At 38.3% G+C, this 16,831-nt stretch overlaps 1 protein-coding gene across 2 annotated transcripts in view; it reads left to right on the top strand.

Annotated features, from left to right (window-relative positions):
- Positions 1 to 16,831, top strand: part of KIF13B (kinesin family member 13B) — a 197,431-nt gene that overhangs the window by 90,803 nt on the left and 89,797 nt on the right. For both annotated transcript variants that reach the window (XM_019636150.1, XM_019636149.1), the window contains exons 15-21: positions 3,209 to 3,295; positions 4,707 to 4,897; positions 5,408 to 5,618; positions 6,506 to 6,668; positions 9,720 to 9,866; positions 11,080 to 11,229; positions 11,523 to 11,651. In XM_019636150.1, coding sequence (XP_019491695.1) covers positions 3,209 to 3,295; positions 4,707 to 4,897; positions 5,408 to 5,618; positions 6,506 to 6,668; positions 9,720 to 9,866; positions 11,080 to 11,229; positions 11,523 to 11,651 — 1,078 coding nt within the window. The remainder of the gene's footprint in view (positions 1 to 3,208; positions 3,296 to 4,706; positions 4,898 to 5,407; positions 5,619 to 6,505; positions 6,669 to 9,719; positions 9,867 to 11,079; positions 11,230 to 11,522; positions 11,652 to 16,831) is intronic.

The raw sequence follows: 16,831 nt of genomic DNA, 5'->3' as shown, positions 1-16,831 counted from the left end.
TTACCCCATTGGACTGTGAGCTCCTTTAGAACAAGGACCTTTCTGTTTTCACTCTGTATCCTTAGCACGTAATACGTGACTAGGATGGAAGTGCTCAATAAGTCATGAATGAAAGAAGAGGCATACCATTATTAAATTACATTTGTCAGTTTATTTCCTTAAACTATAAAGCTGTTATTTCCCTGTTATATAACTGTCTGTAACTAAGATAGGTGATGGTTAACTGACTTACACATTGATCTTCCAAATGTTGATCCTTTCATTATATGATATCAAAAAATCATTAATATCATTGCTGATTTCATCTATAAGGTCTAAATATTGTGAAGTTATCAAGCTCATGGTGAAGAATATAAGTGAGAAAGGAAAAGAAAAAAAGCAGACACTGGCCTTGCACTCTAAGCTAGGCTATGCTATTCTATTAAATAATCTCACAGAATACAAGCTCAGGCAAGGTTACTCTGAGGCTGTGATAAGACAAAGCATGCCACATAATAATTTTGTTTCAACACAGACAAAAACCATCGTCACTGTGCCACACACGAAAGGCCAAACACTTTCTTTTGGCTAATGTGGGTGACGCCTTCTTCATCAATTACAAATCCTCATCTATCCCCCATATAGATAAGATGTTTTTTGAAATACCCAATCATAAAATTACTCCTGCTTTCTAACAGCATCCAATATACAGAGAACCCTCACTTCCTTGGACCCACTTCCAAGTCATTCAGCTAAAGCCCAAACCTACAATAGGCCCTTCCAACACCCTCTCGCTGAGACACCCCCGGCTTCATGTCACGTGTCCTCTCCCTCTGCAGGAGTAATAATAATAATAATAATAACCCAACTCGTTCAACAACAGGAATGCTCCTGTCCTCTTTGGTTGAAGACACTGACACAAGTTTTCCAAAACTTTTATTTTCACTTCAAAGCTTGAAATTTACAATTGGCAACAAGCACTGTCAGTTGTTTTCCTCTTAAGTGACAGGCGAGTTTTGTTTATTTTCAAGAAAATATCTGCCAAAAGTCTATTTTGTATATGTCTTTTGCTCAAGACGGTTATCATATCTTGGCATGCATTAACAGTGCTTTTTGTGTACCTCTCATTTTGTCACGTGACATGTTTAAAAGGTTGTGTACTCAAGGGTCAAGATTTCATACAAGTAATAATTTTTATGGCTTCATCAAGGACAGTCACAAACAAAACTTGTTTTTAGATTGTGAATGATCCAGTGACTTCTAGTAATGTTTGATGTGACTGCCTTGATTTGTGCTAGACCCCAGTGGTTTTATTCATTGCTAACCCAAATGTCAGCACTGTGAAAAAAGGCAGGTTAGTGTTATAAAAATAGCTAGATCTTGGGGACATCACACAGACCACACTTCGAGAACTGTTATTATATTCATGTTTTTATTTACTAATATGGTGTAACTGCTGTAGCTTTTTACATTAGCCTATATCTGTATTAACCTTTACTTAAATTCCTCATTGTTTAAGGAAATTTAAAGAAATTGTGTCATCAAGGCAAAAATCTGTTAATTTTAGTAGGTCCTCTCTCATCATAACTGTAATTTTTGAGCTCATGCTTTGAATAATTAGACTATAGGACTATAAAGACCAATTACTTTTAGTGTTTAAAAACCCACATAGTAAGTAAAATCTAGGTAGAGAGTAAGATGTTGTGTGTATGCATGTATATAAAAATAACTAGCAATATAAAGCCAGGTAAGTGTTTTAGGAATTTAAAGAAACTAAGATCTTACAGGCTGGAGTGATGAGCAGCCTTTTCATAGGAAGTAGACACCAAAGTGGGCTCTGAGAGCTGAGTAGGCCTCGGGGGGATGGAAAGGAACTGGACCGTATTCCAGGTTATTTCTGGCTCTGGAGGAAGAGTCAGTCATGCGTAGTAGACAGAACATACCGTATTTGCCGGTGTATAAGACGACTGGGCGTATAAGACGACCCCCTAACATTTCCACTCAAAATACAGAGTTTGTTATATACTCGCCGTATAAGACTACCCCCTCTTCCGCACACCTTCCACACACCAAATAAAAGGTAAAACAATATCAGATTTGATTTCAACATTTATATTTATATTCAAATGCTTATGACATGCAGGAAAACTGTCACAAGGCTGTATGTAATCAAACATATACATAAATCGCGATTCGCGATTTTGCGCTATCATACTGGGTGTATGGTCGGCTGTGTGCGATTTTGCGAGTGTGGTAAAATCGCATAACAGCAAAATCGCATAACAGCCGAGCATACACCCAGCAGCGCTGCTGATGCCTGAACGGTATGTGGAATGAAGTGGGCGGGCATCGGGAGGCCACTATGGCACGGGGCAAGCACTATGGGCAGTCTATCTGAAGTGTACCTGGCGTATAAGACGACCCCCCACTTGGAGGCATATTTTTCAGGGCCAAAAAATTGTCTTGTACGCCGGCAAATACGGTAAATCTTTTGTTTTTCTTTTTTTGTTTTATTTTGCTGGAGTTGAGCGCTCACTAGAAGAGGGAAAGGAGGATGTAAAGAGGGCTTCCTTTTGTAGGGCCTGTCAAGTTATAGAACTTGACTTTTATCCTATTTCTAAGCAAACGAGTCATTCACCAGGAGAGAGGCAATTTTCTATTGCCTCCCCCTCCAAATTCTTCCCTTAATATCCTTCTACCCACCATTGCATGTGTTGAACTGCATCGTCAAGGTAAGCAGTCAAGAGCACCTGATAAATTGTACACATATTGGTAGGATATGGACATTTTTCTATGTTATAGTCAGTTACAGAAGAATTTAACATAGGTCTCATGTCTTATTACTGATATCTGTAGATATTTCTAGAGTTTAGTTGGTTGAATGGCTCTTTTTATCCATGAGATTGGACATACTCATTTTAGCTGTAGTGTGTACTGTTACCACCTTTAATTATTGGGTGTAATGGTTCTATATTAACTCTTTAATATGTTATATAGAAATTTAGAACTCTGAACAATCAAGTATAATAATCTATTATATTTAGTACCATAAGGATTTTAGGTAAAGCAGCAAAGAAGTAAATATAAGTAATGAAATTCACCAAGGGCAGGCCTTATTTGGGCAATTGATTATTTTGTTTTTCCTAGTAACTAGATCTCTATAGTATTGGAAAATTAACAGAGAAAACATGATAGTCATTGCTTACGTGTTTGGCCTCTTCTTCCACAGAACATTTGTAAATGGCTCCTCTGTATCCAGTCCCATACAGCTTCACCATGGGGACAGGATATTATGGGGAAACAACCACTTCTTCAGGTATGACGTTACTCACGGCTCTTAAAGAGGGAGAGTATTGAAGATTATACTGTGAACTAGAAGACTATATATTGAAAAGTAAACCTAATTCCATAAAAATTATACATTGTTTTGTGTACATATTTGTGTACTATATGTGTACTTATTTACTGCATGCATGTTTGTTCACTATATGGTTTGAGCCAGAGGGCCACGTGAACAATATACTCAGGAAAAATACTGAGTTTACTTACACATTTTTTCTTTTTATTTCTCAGTGGAAGATGATAGTTTGCCACCTGGTATAAGAATTCATTAATTTTTTTTTTCTGACATACTTATCTTTTTATTTGTTCCTTTTTTTTAAATTGGAAATGTAGTGGTTTTAGTTTTCTCATTCATAAAATAAGGTTTGCATTTCATTTAGCAATGCATTTAGCTGCAACTAATGGCAGCCTTGACTATAGTGGTTTAAATGGTTTATTTCCCTGACAAAACAAGCAATCTGAAGGAAGATGGTGGTTGGCATCGGTTAAGCCCATCAAAGATGTCATGGCAGAAGTCCTCCCAGAGTCCCCAGCAACTTTCCACTTATGTCTCATTTGGTAGCATTTGCTTCTTAGCTGAGAGGGAGGTTGACAAGGAAAGTGTCTGACCTGGGACTGCACACATTGTTTCCCATACAAAATCGGTGTTGTGTTGGCAAGGACAGGCGGGCTGAATAGTGTGTAAAATGAAAATCCTGGTCTGTTTCTCTTCCTGTCACTGGTTACTGTGCTTCAGATATAAACTGACTTTTATTATAGCTAATGGAGACCCTTTGCTTGTAGGCTAGTTGATCTTTTGATTATTGACAAAAGGGTAGAGGGTACAAAGCGTGTGGAAAATATTTTTCCTTTGTCTTCTTTCTCAAACTAAATCAAGTATAAATTGCTTGGCTTAGTATTTAAATCCTTCATAGTTTGGGTTAAGTTGATCTTTTCAGCATTATCCCTCACAACTTCTGCTATATAAATTTGTGTATCCTCATGTTGTTTCATTAATAATTTCTCCAGAGATGATGAGTGTCGATTTCCACATTTTCTCATGCTGTTCCCTCTGCCCTAATGCCCTGCTGTATCCTTATCCTTGAAGTCTCAGCTCAGATGACTTTCTTCTCAATCATCCCTTCCATTATTATTCCAGTCTTAAGTGGTCCTCAGCTTTTCTTCAACACCTAGCTTATAACAGTCATGTGGCCTTGTGTCATACTCTGTTATAATTTTTTGCCCATGGGTGTCTATTTTATTTCTACTACTAGAGTATGAACTTCCTGAGTACAGTAACGGCCTTATACTTAGATGGTATTCCCTTGGCAACTAGCCAGCATTTAATGAATGATATGAATGAGTGCATATCTTTATTTAAAAAATAATATTCTTTTTTCCCCCAGATTGAATTTGCCTAAAAAGAAAAAGAAAGCAGATCGAGAGGATGAGGAACAGGACACCTCCTTGAAGAATGACACCAGTTCCGAGCAGCTGGATGTAGACGGAGACTCCTCTAGCGAGGTGTCCAGTGAAATCAACTTCAGCTATGAATATGCACAGATGGAGGTGACCATGAAGGCTCTGGGCCATAATGGTGAGCAGATCTGTTGTGCAGTTTAGAATCTTTTAAAGTTGGTGGAGAGTTAAAAGTGTTTATGACTGAGACTTTTAAGTGTTAACAAAAAAGGAAATCTTTAGGTTGTTCTCTGTACTCTATTCTTTTGGATGTTTAACTATTACATTTATAAAAAACTTTCCTTCTTTCTCCCTTGATACACAAGTCACTGTAGACTTTGTTCTCATTGATAGAATTTCTCAGGTTTGAAACTTGACTGCCACTGGCTCATGATTGTAGTGGATTTCTGGGGTAATGTGTGGAACATATAATAGACCTGCTTTTTCTGTATGAAAGATAGTTTGGCATCTACCTGATAGAATAGATAAGAAGTAATTGGGAGCAAGGAAAGCTAAGTTTACTCCACACTGTCTTTAAGAGTCTTATTTTATTAAGATGACAAACAACATACAGAATAACATTCGAAGTATATTGTGTTGTATAGTTACATTTTTCATTTTTTAACTTTTTGATAAAAATCTTATTCAGATCCCATGCAGTCAATATTGAACAGCCTAGAACAACAGCACGAAGAGGAAAAACGAACTGCGTTAGAGCGCCAGAGGCTTATGTATGAACACGAATTGGAGCAGCTGCGAAGGAGGCTGTCTCCTGAGAAACAGAACTGCCGTAGCACAGACAGGTTCTCTTTCCACTCGCCCAGTGCTCAGCAGCGACTCAGACAGTGGGCCGAGGAGAGGTAGGTGGTGCCTCGGGCCTTTATTAGGTGCATTTAACCCACCTAGGTAAGATGCAGAGTGGAAAAGTCTAGACGTTACTTTAAAAAGAGGTATATTAAAAGAGAGGGGTACAGCTAAGAATCAATCACTTGACATTATCTTTTTTCTTTCTTTCTTTCTTTTCATTTTTGGAAAAAAATGGGAATTGTCAACTTCTATTGATTTACTTAAAGCTGCCCAGGTTAGGTGCTGTTCCATTTTCAGTTTTGTATGGCTTTTGGATTTTAATGAACAAGTACTTAGATGTTATACTCTATCATTGTATTATACTTTAGGTTCTGAAGCTTGGGTAGATGCTTTTTAAAAAAAGGAAAAAAATAAAAGAAAGGTGGTTATCTGGACTGAGTAGCTCAGGTAGGTAAAGCATGGTGCTAATGAGATTCAGATTGCAAGTTTGATCTCTGTACGGGCTAATTTAGCATTGCACTAAAATGTCTCATCCGTGGTTACAGACTGTACTTAACTAACCTGTTGCTATTCAGTTTGGTCTGCAGAAAGGCAGCATCTCTGTCACTTGGAAATTGATAGAAATGTAGCATTTCAGGCTCCACCGCATACCAACTGAGTCAAAATCTTTAGTTTATCAAGATCCCTAGTTGATTTGTACACAGAGTCGAGTTTGCGAAGCACGCCCTAATCTAGGGCCTGTTTGTTATACGAGTGTGTGCCAATGCTTATAATGTAGCCCAGATATGAGTGTGCATGGGTCAGTGTGGGTAATGTACTCCCTGTGTGCAAAAGACAGTTGTAAAGCTTGGTTGGCAGTTTGGCATTAACTTACTATGTACTATGTAATATGCTGATATGCTGTTTGACGGTTATCCCCCCACCTTTTTTTTTTTTAAAGAGAAGCAACACTAAATAACAGCCTGATGAGGCTAAGGGAACAAATTGTTAAAGCCAATCTGTTGGTGAGAGAAGCTAGCTACATTGCAGAAGAACTGGATAAAAGAACAGAGTATAAAGTAACCCTGCAGATTCCAGCCTCCAGCCTTGATGCCAATAGGAAGGTGAGGTTGCCATTAGTGGAAAAAAATAAGATGTCATTGGATAAAACTGTTCTATATTTCACCAGTGTTATTTAAACACCAGTGAGTTTGTCCTCATCCCCGTCTCTACCCTTTGCAATCTAGATCCTTTTGTACTTGTCCTCCTCTCTCAAGCAGAATTTACTTCCTTTTAATGCTCTGTCTTTGTGCATCTATGTCCTTTATCTACTAGAAATATCCTCTCCACCTCCCCACCCCCAGCCCTACCAATTTATTTCGTTCAATTCCCTTTCTTCAAATCTGTTTAAATTACTTCAGAGAAGTCTTTCCTGATGAATTTTCCCAAAGTGGATTTTCTCTTCATTCTGTTACAACTCTACAAAGCCTCTCTACTAAGTTAGGTGTTTATTTTATTTATGCCATGTAATTTTCTACTTGCGAATAGATTGCTCGGAAAAACTGTTCATCAGTTGTTTCATGTGTGTATTTAAGATCACAATTTTTTTTTTGTATAATGTAATAAACTTAATAAAATGTAGGGGCAAAATCCCACCAAAATCTTCTATCCTTGCCATTCAGTTGTTTTTCTTCTTATTTAGGTTCTTTTCTAGCTCTTGATAATGTTCATACATGACTTTTGATGGGGTAGGTAGAATTTTGTATTCAGGTAAATATTTGAGGGGCCATATGTTTTGTTTCTCCTATAGCATTTACCACAGCAAAGCTTTAATGAACCCTTCTTGGAGGTCCTATTCTAATTTGATAGCAAGGACCACATCTTGCCCTCGCTTATGGCATCACAGCATCAAGGTCAATGTCCTTTTTTTTTGCATAAAGTAGATATTTGGCAAAGCTGATGCTTAGTTTTTCTTAGTAATAAAGGTATTGTGAATATGATACAATCATTACATTTTGGAGAATTGTCTTTTGATACATATTCTGTGTATAATTTGAAAGATCTTATTCACTTAGAAGTAAATTTGCTTGTTGGTGTTTGTAGGACAAACCATGGGTGCAGTGGGACTCCTAGACAAAAAACAATAGAGGAAACCCCGTCCTGGGCAGAAGGGACAGGGCTCAGCTTCCTCTAGAGCAGCGGTTCTCAACCTTTCACAGGGGTTGCCTAAGACCATCGGAAAACACATACCTTCGATGGTCTTAGGAACCGAGACACCGCTCCTCTATCCGTCTCCAGGCCCACATGCAGATACGCCCACATACGAGTACCCGGCGACCCCTGTGAAAGGGTCGTTCGACCCCCAAAGGGGTCGCGACCCACAGGTTGAGAACAGCTGCTCTAGAGGCCTGAGAAGAGCAAGGTCTTTTTGCATTCTGTAGTCTTGGAGTTGAAAAAACAGAACCGTGAACATTTTTTCCCCATTAAGTATGACTATAGCCCTTTACTGTGTATCTTGGCTTGGGCTTTGTGGGAAGGAGCAATCCTGCCTGAAGGCAACCAGGTCAACACCTAGAAGTGACTTAGGTCACCTTGGGCATTTCTGTCCTCCCAGACACCAGATAGTGTGTTCATGGGGCCGGCTCTATTGCCGGTACAGATGACGCCATTCCTGGAGTTGAACAAGCAGCCGTTGTTAACAGATGGCTACTAATCTACTTTTTATTGATTTAATAGATTAGTATTTTCAGAGTTTAGCCAAAGAGAGATGCCGGACAAGAAGTATTTCTTAAGGAGACAGCCTCCTTAACTCAGGCTGGGTCTTGCATGCTTTTATCCACCAACACCTCTTTTTAATTATTTTTTAAACTTAATGTCCTAGACAGGACATTAAGTTAAGTTCCATGCTGTGAACACTGTTGTTTATTCTGGCCCTTACTCCTGGTCTTGTACTCACTTCTATCTGGTGATCTTTGGTAAGGGGCAGAAATTTCTTCTTTTTCTTTTTTCCACTCCCTGTTGTAGGTATTTGCAGAAGGGCCACGTCATGATGCTACAGCGGATTGTTCATTGCCACTTCGTGCCAGTTCTAACATTGTTCCCCTGAAAAGCCACTACCCACAGATCACTAATGAGATTTTCATATTTATTCCCTAGCTGGCTGAATATAAGATAGAAGGGCCTTTACAGTATGTGAAAGAATGGTGATTTTTAACCTTCAGAGTTCTAAAATCTTTGTTTCTTTATATAAATTCTGTTTCTTTGGAACTGGTTCTAGGCAAGACGTTAAAGCAACATTGGTGTGTTTCACAGTTCTCCAAAGTTCTAAGTAGACATGTCAGAATAGTTGATAAATGTATCCAATGACTCTAAATTCATTAGATAACTGATAGATACATCTTTGTGGGGAAGATAGATACACAGAGGTATTTTTATTTTCTATTTTGTTTTAAAAATTTTTTTCTACATTAAAAACATTGCTTTTATAAGCTAGAAAAACTTCAAAGAATGCTATTTTTTTTGAGGTGAAATTAACCATTTTAAAGTGAACAATTCAGTGGCATTTAGTAGATTCACAATGTGCAACCAGCATCTCTGCCTAGTTCTATACTGTTTTAATTATAAATTCAAACTATATTTGGAAATTGGTATCATTTGTTGCCTCCAAATGGGTAAATGGGATACTTTTCAGTTTACTCTTTTAAACACTTTTTTTTATATACCACATAAAGATGCTACCCGTTCAAAAAAAATTTAAAAATTTAAACTTTTAGAAAGCGAAAGATAGTTTCTTAACCACCCATCCCAGTAAACCTTCCCCTGCCATTCAGTACTCAAGACTCTCTTTCTACCCACCGATATTCCCTGGACATATGATGGCCCGAATAAAACATTTTTGACTTCTGATTAATCATGGTCTTGTCTTCTGTGTTTTAAATTTAAATTTATATCCAACTTCAATGAAAATTTAAATTTATACTTACATTTTTATTGCACTTGGATATACCCTCGTAAGATTTCTGGGAAGCTTTGCAATTAACAGAATAAAGAATAATAGTAGTTTCTGTTTTGGTTGATGATATTTGGTTGATGACTGATGGGTACAGAATGTTTAGGGTTGACTTCCATGATGGGTATCTTTGTGTTTCACATAGTTACTCTTACTGCCTTTGCAGCGAGGCTCCCTTCTTAGTGAACCTGCAATCCAGGTGAGAAGAAAAGGAAAAGGAAAGCAGATTTGGTCTTTGGAAAAACTGGACAACAGGTTGTTGGATATGAGAGACCTTTATCAAGAGTGGAAGGAGTGTGAAGAAGATACCCCAGTAAGTTATTAAAAAAATTACTTTGCTGATACTCATAGAAGGAACCAAGCAGGAATGAGTCTACCCATTTAAGGGAAAAATTACTCATTTTTCCAAAATATTTCTAGAGTATTTATTTTAATCCTCTAAGTTACTTAGCTAATCAAGAATTTTAATAACCCATTATTCTGGTATCTTCTTCTTTCTTTTCCTCATTTTGTGTTACCTGGATTTCTAGTCGAATTTTTTATATTGCATTCTTACTCCCGTTGGTGTTACATGTTTCTGTCTCCTGTACTGGACTGTGAATTTATTTAAAATAGGACAGAGACCACACTTTATTATCTCTCTTCTATTTCTCAACACATTTTAACCTTGCAAATAATAAACCTACAATATCTGTTTTTTTAATTGAACATCAGCCGTATCTGAATATTTATACTATTAGGAACATAATTTGAAGGTATTTTGATCCTTAGGTAGGTGCCATAGATCTGTACTCTGATACTCTCCTGAAGTTGTAGGTTTTCTCATTTAGATCAGCTGTGTACTTGTGCATATTTAAAATAGAAAATAATGTATTATGTATATTTTTACATATTTTCCATACTGCTGGACTTGCTGCTGCATATAGTCGTTTACTTCCTTAGCCTCTTGTTTTGTGAAAATGTTTATTTTGCCAGAATGTCATCAATAAAAATCACTTCTTACAGTTACATGACATTTTTTCTTAATTTTTTTTTGTTTTCTTCTCTATCCCTGCCCTATTTCAGTGTAGAAATAAAACCACATTAACAACAAATACAACAAAGCAAACTATTCTCCTGTAAGAGGTCACCTCTCATTAGCAGCAGCATGTCTAATGATTTGGTAGAAACAAGTGGAATAGATATAAATGAAAAGTGAAAACTACTTTTGTACACTCTACTATTTCTAGTCTATATATGCTTTCTCTGTTTTCATGGCAAGATTTGCACTTAAAGGAGAAGAAATGATAAAAGTAATGAAATGTTAATGGGATTGTTCCCTCACAGGTGAAGGATGCTGACCACCATTTTAAATATGAATGAGACGGAGGGAGAGAGACTATGAGCATGTGTATGTGTGTGTGTAATACAGTGCTACACCTCAGCTAAGTTTAATGACTTTATTAGCGTGCATCAAAAAAAGTGGTGGTTGAATTCATGTATTTTAAGCGATTTTCTGAAGTTGTATGTTCCGAATCTCTTTAAAGGTAATACGGTCTTACTTCAAGCGTGCTGATCCATTCTATGATGAGCAGGAAAATCACAGCCTCATTGGAGTGGCTAATGTCTTCCTCGAGTCCCTCTTCTACGATGTGAAGTTACAATATGCTGTTCCAATTGTCAACCAGAAAGGAGAGGTTAGTCTTCTCTCCATGCCTTGTATCCTGCAGAGAATGGTTCAAGACACAGTAGGGTGTTGATAATACATTGTTGAGTTTCGTCAGTAATGACAAGTGGCATTTGTGTGTGTTATTAATACCTGCGTTTTCATGCTGCTTAATGGTGATTATTGCAAGCATTTTGAAGGAAAGTTACTGTTAGAATCTAGGCTTCTAGATTCTCATACACCGTTAACCTAACCACTTGACTCTAAGACAGAAGAAAGAACAAAATCTGGAAAAAGTGTCTGTCGTTTCCCTCATTGGTGCAGGTGGCCGGCCGGTTGCACGTAGAGGTGATGCGAATCAGTGGTGACATTGTGGAGAGGATTGCCGGAGGAGACGATGCCACAGATGCCTCTTTTGACAAGGAATCCCATGAGAACAAACTTACGTGCATGGTAAGTCCCAGTTTCATTGAGAAGTCATAGAAATGAGGGTCATTTTGAGGATTGTGGGTATTTAGATAGTGAGTTATTTATTTTTCAAATTTTGAAAATAGCTGTCTCTAAATCTTTAATATTTACTATTTCATCATATATCCTGATGTACCGGTTAGCCTGGTAGTTCCATTCCCCTCCTCTCTGAAGCCTTGGGTAAGATAGCTCTTTCCTCTGGGCCATTCCGCTCCAAAATTATATGGATTTGTGTTTATCTGAAGTTCTTAAGGTGCAACCTGTGCAGCTCGTGTGTGTGTCTAAGGGGGACACACGTGAACAGAAGACTCTAATATTGTGTGATCCAAATGCTCTGAAAGAGGTAGACAAGTGATATTCTGGGACACAGAGGAAAGGCCATTAATTAATTCAGGTAGCAAACTCTGAGGAAATTTTCTGGAAAAAAATCACACCCAGCATGAACTTGAAGGAGAACATGTTATGTAAAAACTTTTGCTCCATAAGGTGCTGTGGTATTTTCACAGGTATTTGTAAGTAGATTTTAGGTAGGTCATTACATTCTATTCTTTTTTTTTTATTTTTTTATTAGCTGAGCCATCTTGCCATCTGTTGGCAGCTCAGCGGCTGCTCAGCTCGGGCTGGGACTCAAACTGCTGTTGCTCAGAGCTCACACTCTTGAGCGAGCTCTTAACCAACTGAGCCACCCGGCCGGCCCCCACGGTCATTACATTCTTGGACTTTTGCTCAATCAGCATGGGCAGTGCCACCTCTGTCATTCATGACAATGAAAAAAATCCCCTCTTACATTTCCAAACACAGTCTAGTGAACCAGTATGTCATTGGTTGAGGATCACTGAGGAACCAGCTAAAAAGGATTTTGAGGAAGAGAAGCCAGCAAGGGGTGTAGGAATAGTATAGGAGTGAGGAGGATGCCATTAAACGCTCAAGTGAAGGAAGCCTAACATGACTCTTATTTCATGACCCATCCTATGTCCAGGCCTGTGTCTCAGCACGTAATTCTAGAATTGAAGCTGATACTGAAAAGAGTAAGTTAGGAATTACCGGCAAGCGGGGAAGCTAAAGCCATTAAAAGTTGGGCTGCTTTCTGTAGGTCTTTGCCTAGATTCAGAAGGCCTCAGATGTTTAAGTCAGTAAAAGGGAAAATTCTTTAAAAAGAAAAAATTTAAGAGTTTATTTGAGCAAAAATCGATTTGAATTGGGCTGTGCCAAGCTGGACATGGTAGGAGTGCTCTGCAGACAGGAGCCAGGGGAAAGACACAGAGAAAGTCGGGCGGGGTGGGGGAGTGAGGGGGGAGATTCTTAATTCACTAAAAGGTTAATCTTTATTGCATTATATTTAATTTCAGAACGTTTCCTTTGAGGTTATAGGATTACCAGAGATGGAGACACAGGCTCAATGACTCCATAATGGCCCATTTTAAAGGTGATGGACTAGTGAAAAGATCAACTGTGTGAAAGTTTACCATGAGTAAAGCAACATATAAGGATACTATCTCACTTGGAAAATTGGTCTTTATCACCGAAAAGAAGTTTTGGGTTGTCGGAAAAGTCATGATGCATTTTTCCAAAGAAAAACAGAAAAATACGTCATGACTTTTCCAATAGCCCAATAGTATATCCTGGGTAACAGCTTTTTTTTTTTTTTTTAATGTAGTTAAAGTATCTTAAGATTTTTAAAATTACAATATCAAACATACATAAAAAGTAGTGAGAAAAGTATTATTGATCCCCATTTACCCTCCCTCGACAGAATCAACTCCTGGTCAGTCTTGTTTTATTCATACACCCAAGCTGCGTCTATGCTGTTTCTTTCCCTTGGATTATTTTGAAGCAACATAGACATCATATTTCATCTATAGTTTGGTATCGCCAAAACAAGCATGCCTAAAGAATCAACATAACCATAATATGATAATTAAAAATTGGTAACTTCCTTAATATGAAATATGCAGTTTGTTTGTCTTAGTTGTTGTGTCTCGAAGGCAATTATTTTAATCTTTAGGCTCTGGCACTTGTGCGTGTTTTCGCTTCCTGTCTCTCTTTGACCCTCTGTCTCTCTGTCTCTCTTCTCTGTTACCCTCTAATTTACTGATTGTAGAAACTTGTTTGTTGCCTTGCATTTTCTTAGTCTGGATTTTGCTGATTGGTATTTAACATTTTAAGATGTATTGGGGTAAATTGGTAGTTAGATTTAAAGGCGATGTATGGGGGATGGAGAACAGTGAGGATACTTTATAGGTGGCGGCCTGTTCTTCCATCAGAAGGCACGTTATGTCTAGATCTCTTTTGGGGATGTTAGAAATCATTGGTAATTATTACCTAGATATTTCATGAGGCATTAGAAAAGAATGATATTATAATTCTATCATTCCTTCATTTATTAGCTGGAATCCTATAGAGAGAATGTTCTTGAGCAGCAGAAAGTTGAAATCTGTGATATTCTGACACCTTGTGGTGATTTTTGGTTTCTGTCTGCAAAAATGAAAAAATCAAAACAAAACAAGCCCCAAACCTATGTTCTAGATATCAAGATATTCCTCATTCCTGATATTCTTCATTCCTGGGACGTCACATTCCTGAGAAGTTGCCTATTGGGGAGAGTTCAACATATGAAATCTTGCTTTCTTATTTATTTCAACCTTAAAATAGAGGCTGATTTCTAAGGGGAAAAGAAAGGCTTTCAAATAGAATTCAATCACAAAGACGTATGTATTGAACATCTATCCACTCAAAGCTTGGTAGTGTTTTCATTCATTCCATTTTATTGGTATGGTCAGTTCTCACACCAGTATCATTGGGCAGCTATCCTATTTCACAAGGAGGAAAATTCAGCTTAAGAAAACTAAGATTTTAAGTAATTTGCTTAAAAACAGAAGCTAATAAGTGGCAGAGATTTTTATTTAGAGCTAAGTACTCCAAAATCTTGTAGTCTTCCCAAGTACCATATTGCCTCACCTTAAAGAATATAATAAGCATTTTTAACAAATGAAAAAGTGATGGTTTTTTAAATTTAATGAAAAATTAATTGCTGAAAACTGATTATACTGTATTTGGTTTGAATGAATAAAATGTGTTAGTTAGTACACCTTTTATAGCCTGTCAGGGAATTGCTATCTAGATGTTTCTATCTAGATGGCAACTCTTGTTGCCATCACAGGGAAAAATGAATCATAATAGGAGTTCCCATTCATTGCTTACCCTTATGGACCTTGTAGAGAAGAAAAGAAAGTCAGCTGCTTTGTGAGATTTTCTTTGTTTTTATTCTGGCTTCCTGAAGTGTTAAGACTATTATATTTGTGGTTACACCAACTTCTGCCACATAGTCAAATCAGTTTTTGTTAAATTTATTTACTGAAGGAAGAGTGCATCATACAACATGCAGGAAGTGACCAGGTGAAGAAGAATAAAGATCAATGCTCGGTCATATGAAAGTCATCCTAATCAATTATAAAATCAGAATTTAGCTTAATTAATTTTAGAATTTAAATTCTTTCTTTCATACTTGGAGGAATTTTAGAATATTCTAACTTATCACAAAAACTCTAGCTTAAAAATCAACCTGACGCGACCTGCCAAAAGAAATATTCAGAGTATTTGGCTGCTTTCAAATCCAATATGGGGCCGGCCGAGTGGCGCGTTGGTTAAGAGCTGGCTTGGGATGTCAGAGGGCCCCGGTTCCGATCCCACATATGAGGGCCAGTGACACTGCCCTCTACAGCTAAGATGCTGAACAACAGCTCAACCAGGAGCTGGGCTGTCGTGGGTCGCTGGCGACAGCATAGGCTGCAGTCCCCTGCTGCAGTGGGCTGCCATAAGCTACCATGTGTAGCTGGCAGCCAGCGTGAGCAGCCAGCAGCCGCCGTGAGTGGCCGTCCAGAGGCCGGCGACTGATCTGCCTCGCCTGGGAAGAGCGCAATGATGGTGCCAGCTTGGGCCAGTGAAGCAACATCCTCTACAACTAGACTGAAGAACAAACCAACAGCAACTTGTCTGTTCCCCTTCCCCCGATTCCCCAGCGCTGTCCCCCTCCCCTAATTCCCCAATAAAATCTTTTTAAAATAAGTAAATAAATAAAATCTAATATGGACGGGCCAGCCGAGTGGCTCAGTTGGTTAAGTGCTTGCTCAAGAGTGCGAGCTCTGAGCAACAGCGGTTCGATGCCCAGGTCGAGCTGAGCTGCCGCTGAGCTGCCAACAGGTGACAGGATGGCTCAACTTAAAAAAAAAAAGAAATCTAATATGGCCATTTCTTCTGGTGTCATTTGGATCTGATTAGATGCATATTTCTAATTGTACATTGTTTCCACAAAGCCCTACACTCCTGCAGTCAGGGCACATTTCCTTTGATCCACACATCCTCCCTAACACTTCATGGAGAAGACATTCAGTAATGTTGGTGTAGAGAATGGTCAGCATGCACCATCTTTAATCTCTTTACCCCTTTAGGTCTTCAAAGTGTAGATTCCTGATGATTCCATGATAAAGTTTTTCAAACAATGCTCTATTAGCATATAACATTCTACTTGGGAACCTTGTTTCTTTTTATACTTTAAAGTATCAAATAAATGTTTTTTGCCCTTACCTGAATATTTATTGCTTATTGGCACATTCACTGATTTTGTTCTTCATTCATCATTCTTAACAATCTTGTGTTCTTAGGATGTATTCATAGTCAGCCAAATTTGTACTATTGAATGGTGTTAATGTTTAAGGACTTTCTTTTTCTGGGTTGATTATTATCATACCGTATTTGCCGGCGTATAAGACGACTCGGCGTATAAGACGACCCCCTAACATTCCCACTCAAAATACAGAGTTTGTTATATGGTCGGCTGTGTGCGATTTTGCGAGTGTGGTAAAATCGCATAACAGCAAAATCGCATAACAGCCGAGCATACACCCAGCAGCGCTGCTGATGCCTGAACGGTATGTGGAATGAAGTGGGCGGGCATCGGGAGGCCACTATGGCACGGGGCAAGCACTATGGGCAGTCTATCTGAAGTGTACCTGGCGTATAAGACGACCCCCCACTTGGAGGCATATTTTTCAGGGCCAAAAAATCGTCTTATACGCCGGCAAATACGGTAGTACCATGATGATGGTGACATAAGACACTAGAATTTAAATGTTCTTCATCAGATTGTAAATGCTTTAAAACACCCA

Source organism: Hipposideros armiger, unplaced genomic scaffold (assembly GCF_001890085.2).
Source record: "Hipposideros armiger isolate ML-2016 unplaced genomic scaffold, ASM189008v1 scaffold_27, whole genome shotgun sequence".
NCBI classification, from domain to species: domain Eukaryota; kingdom Metazoa; phylum Chordata; class Mammalia; order Chiroptera; family Hipposideridae; genus Hipposideros; species Hipposideros armiger.
This window is presented reverse-complemented; position numbering and strand designations above follow the sequence as displayed.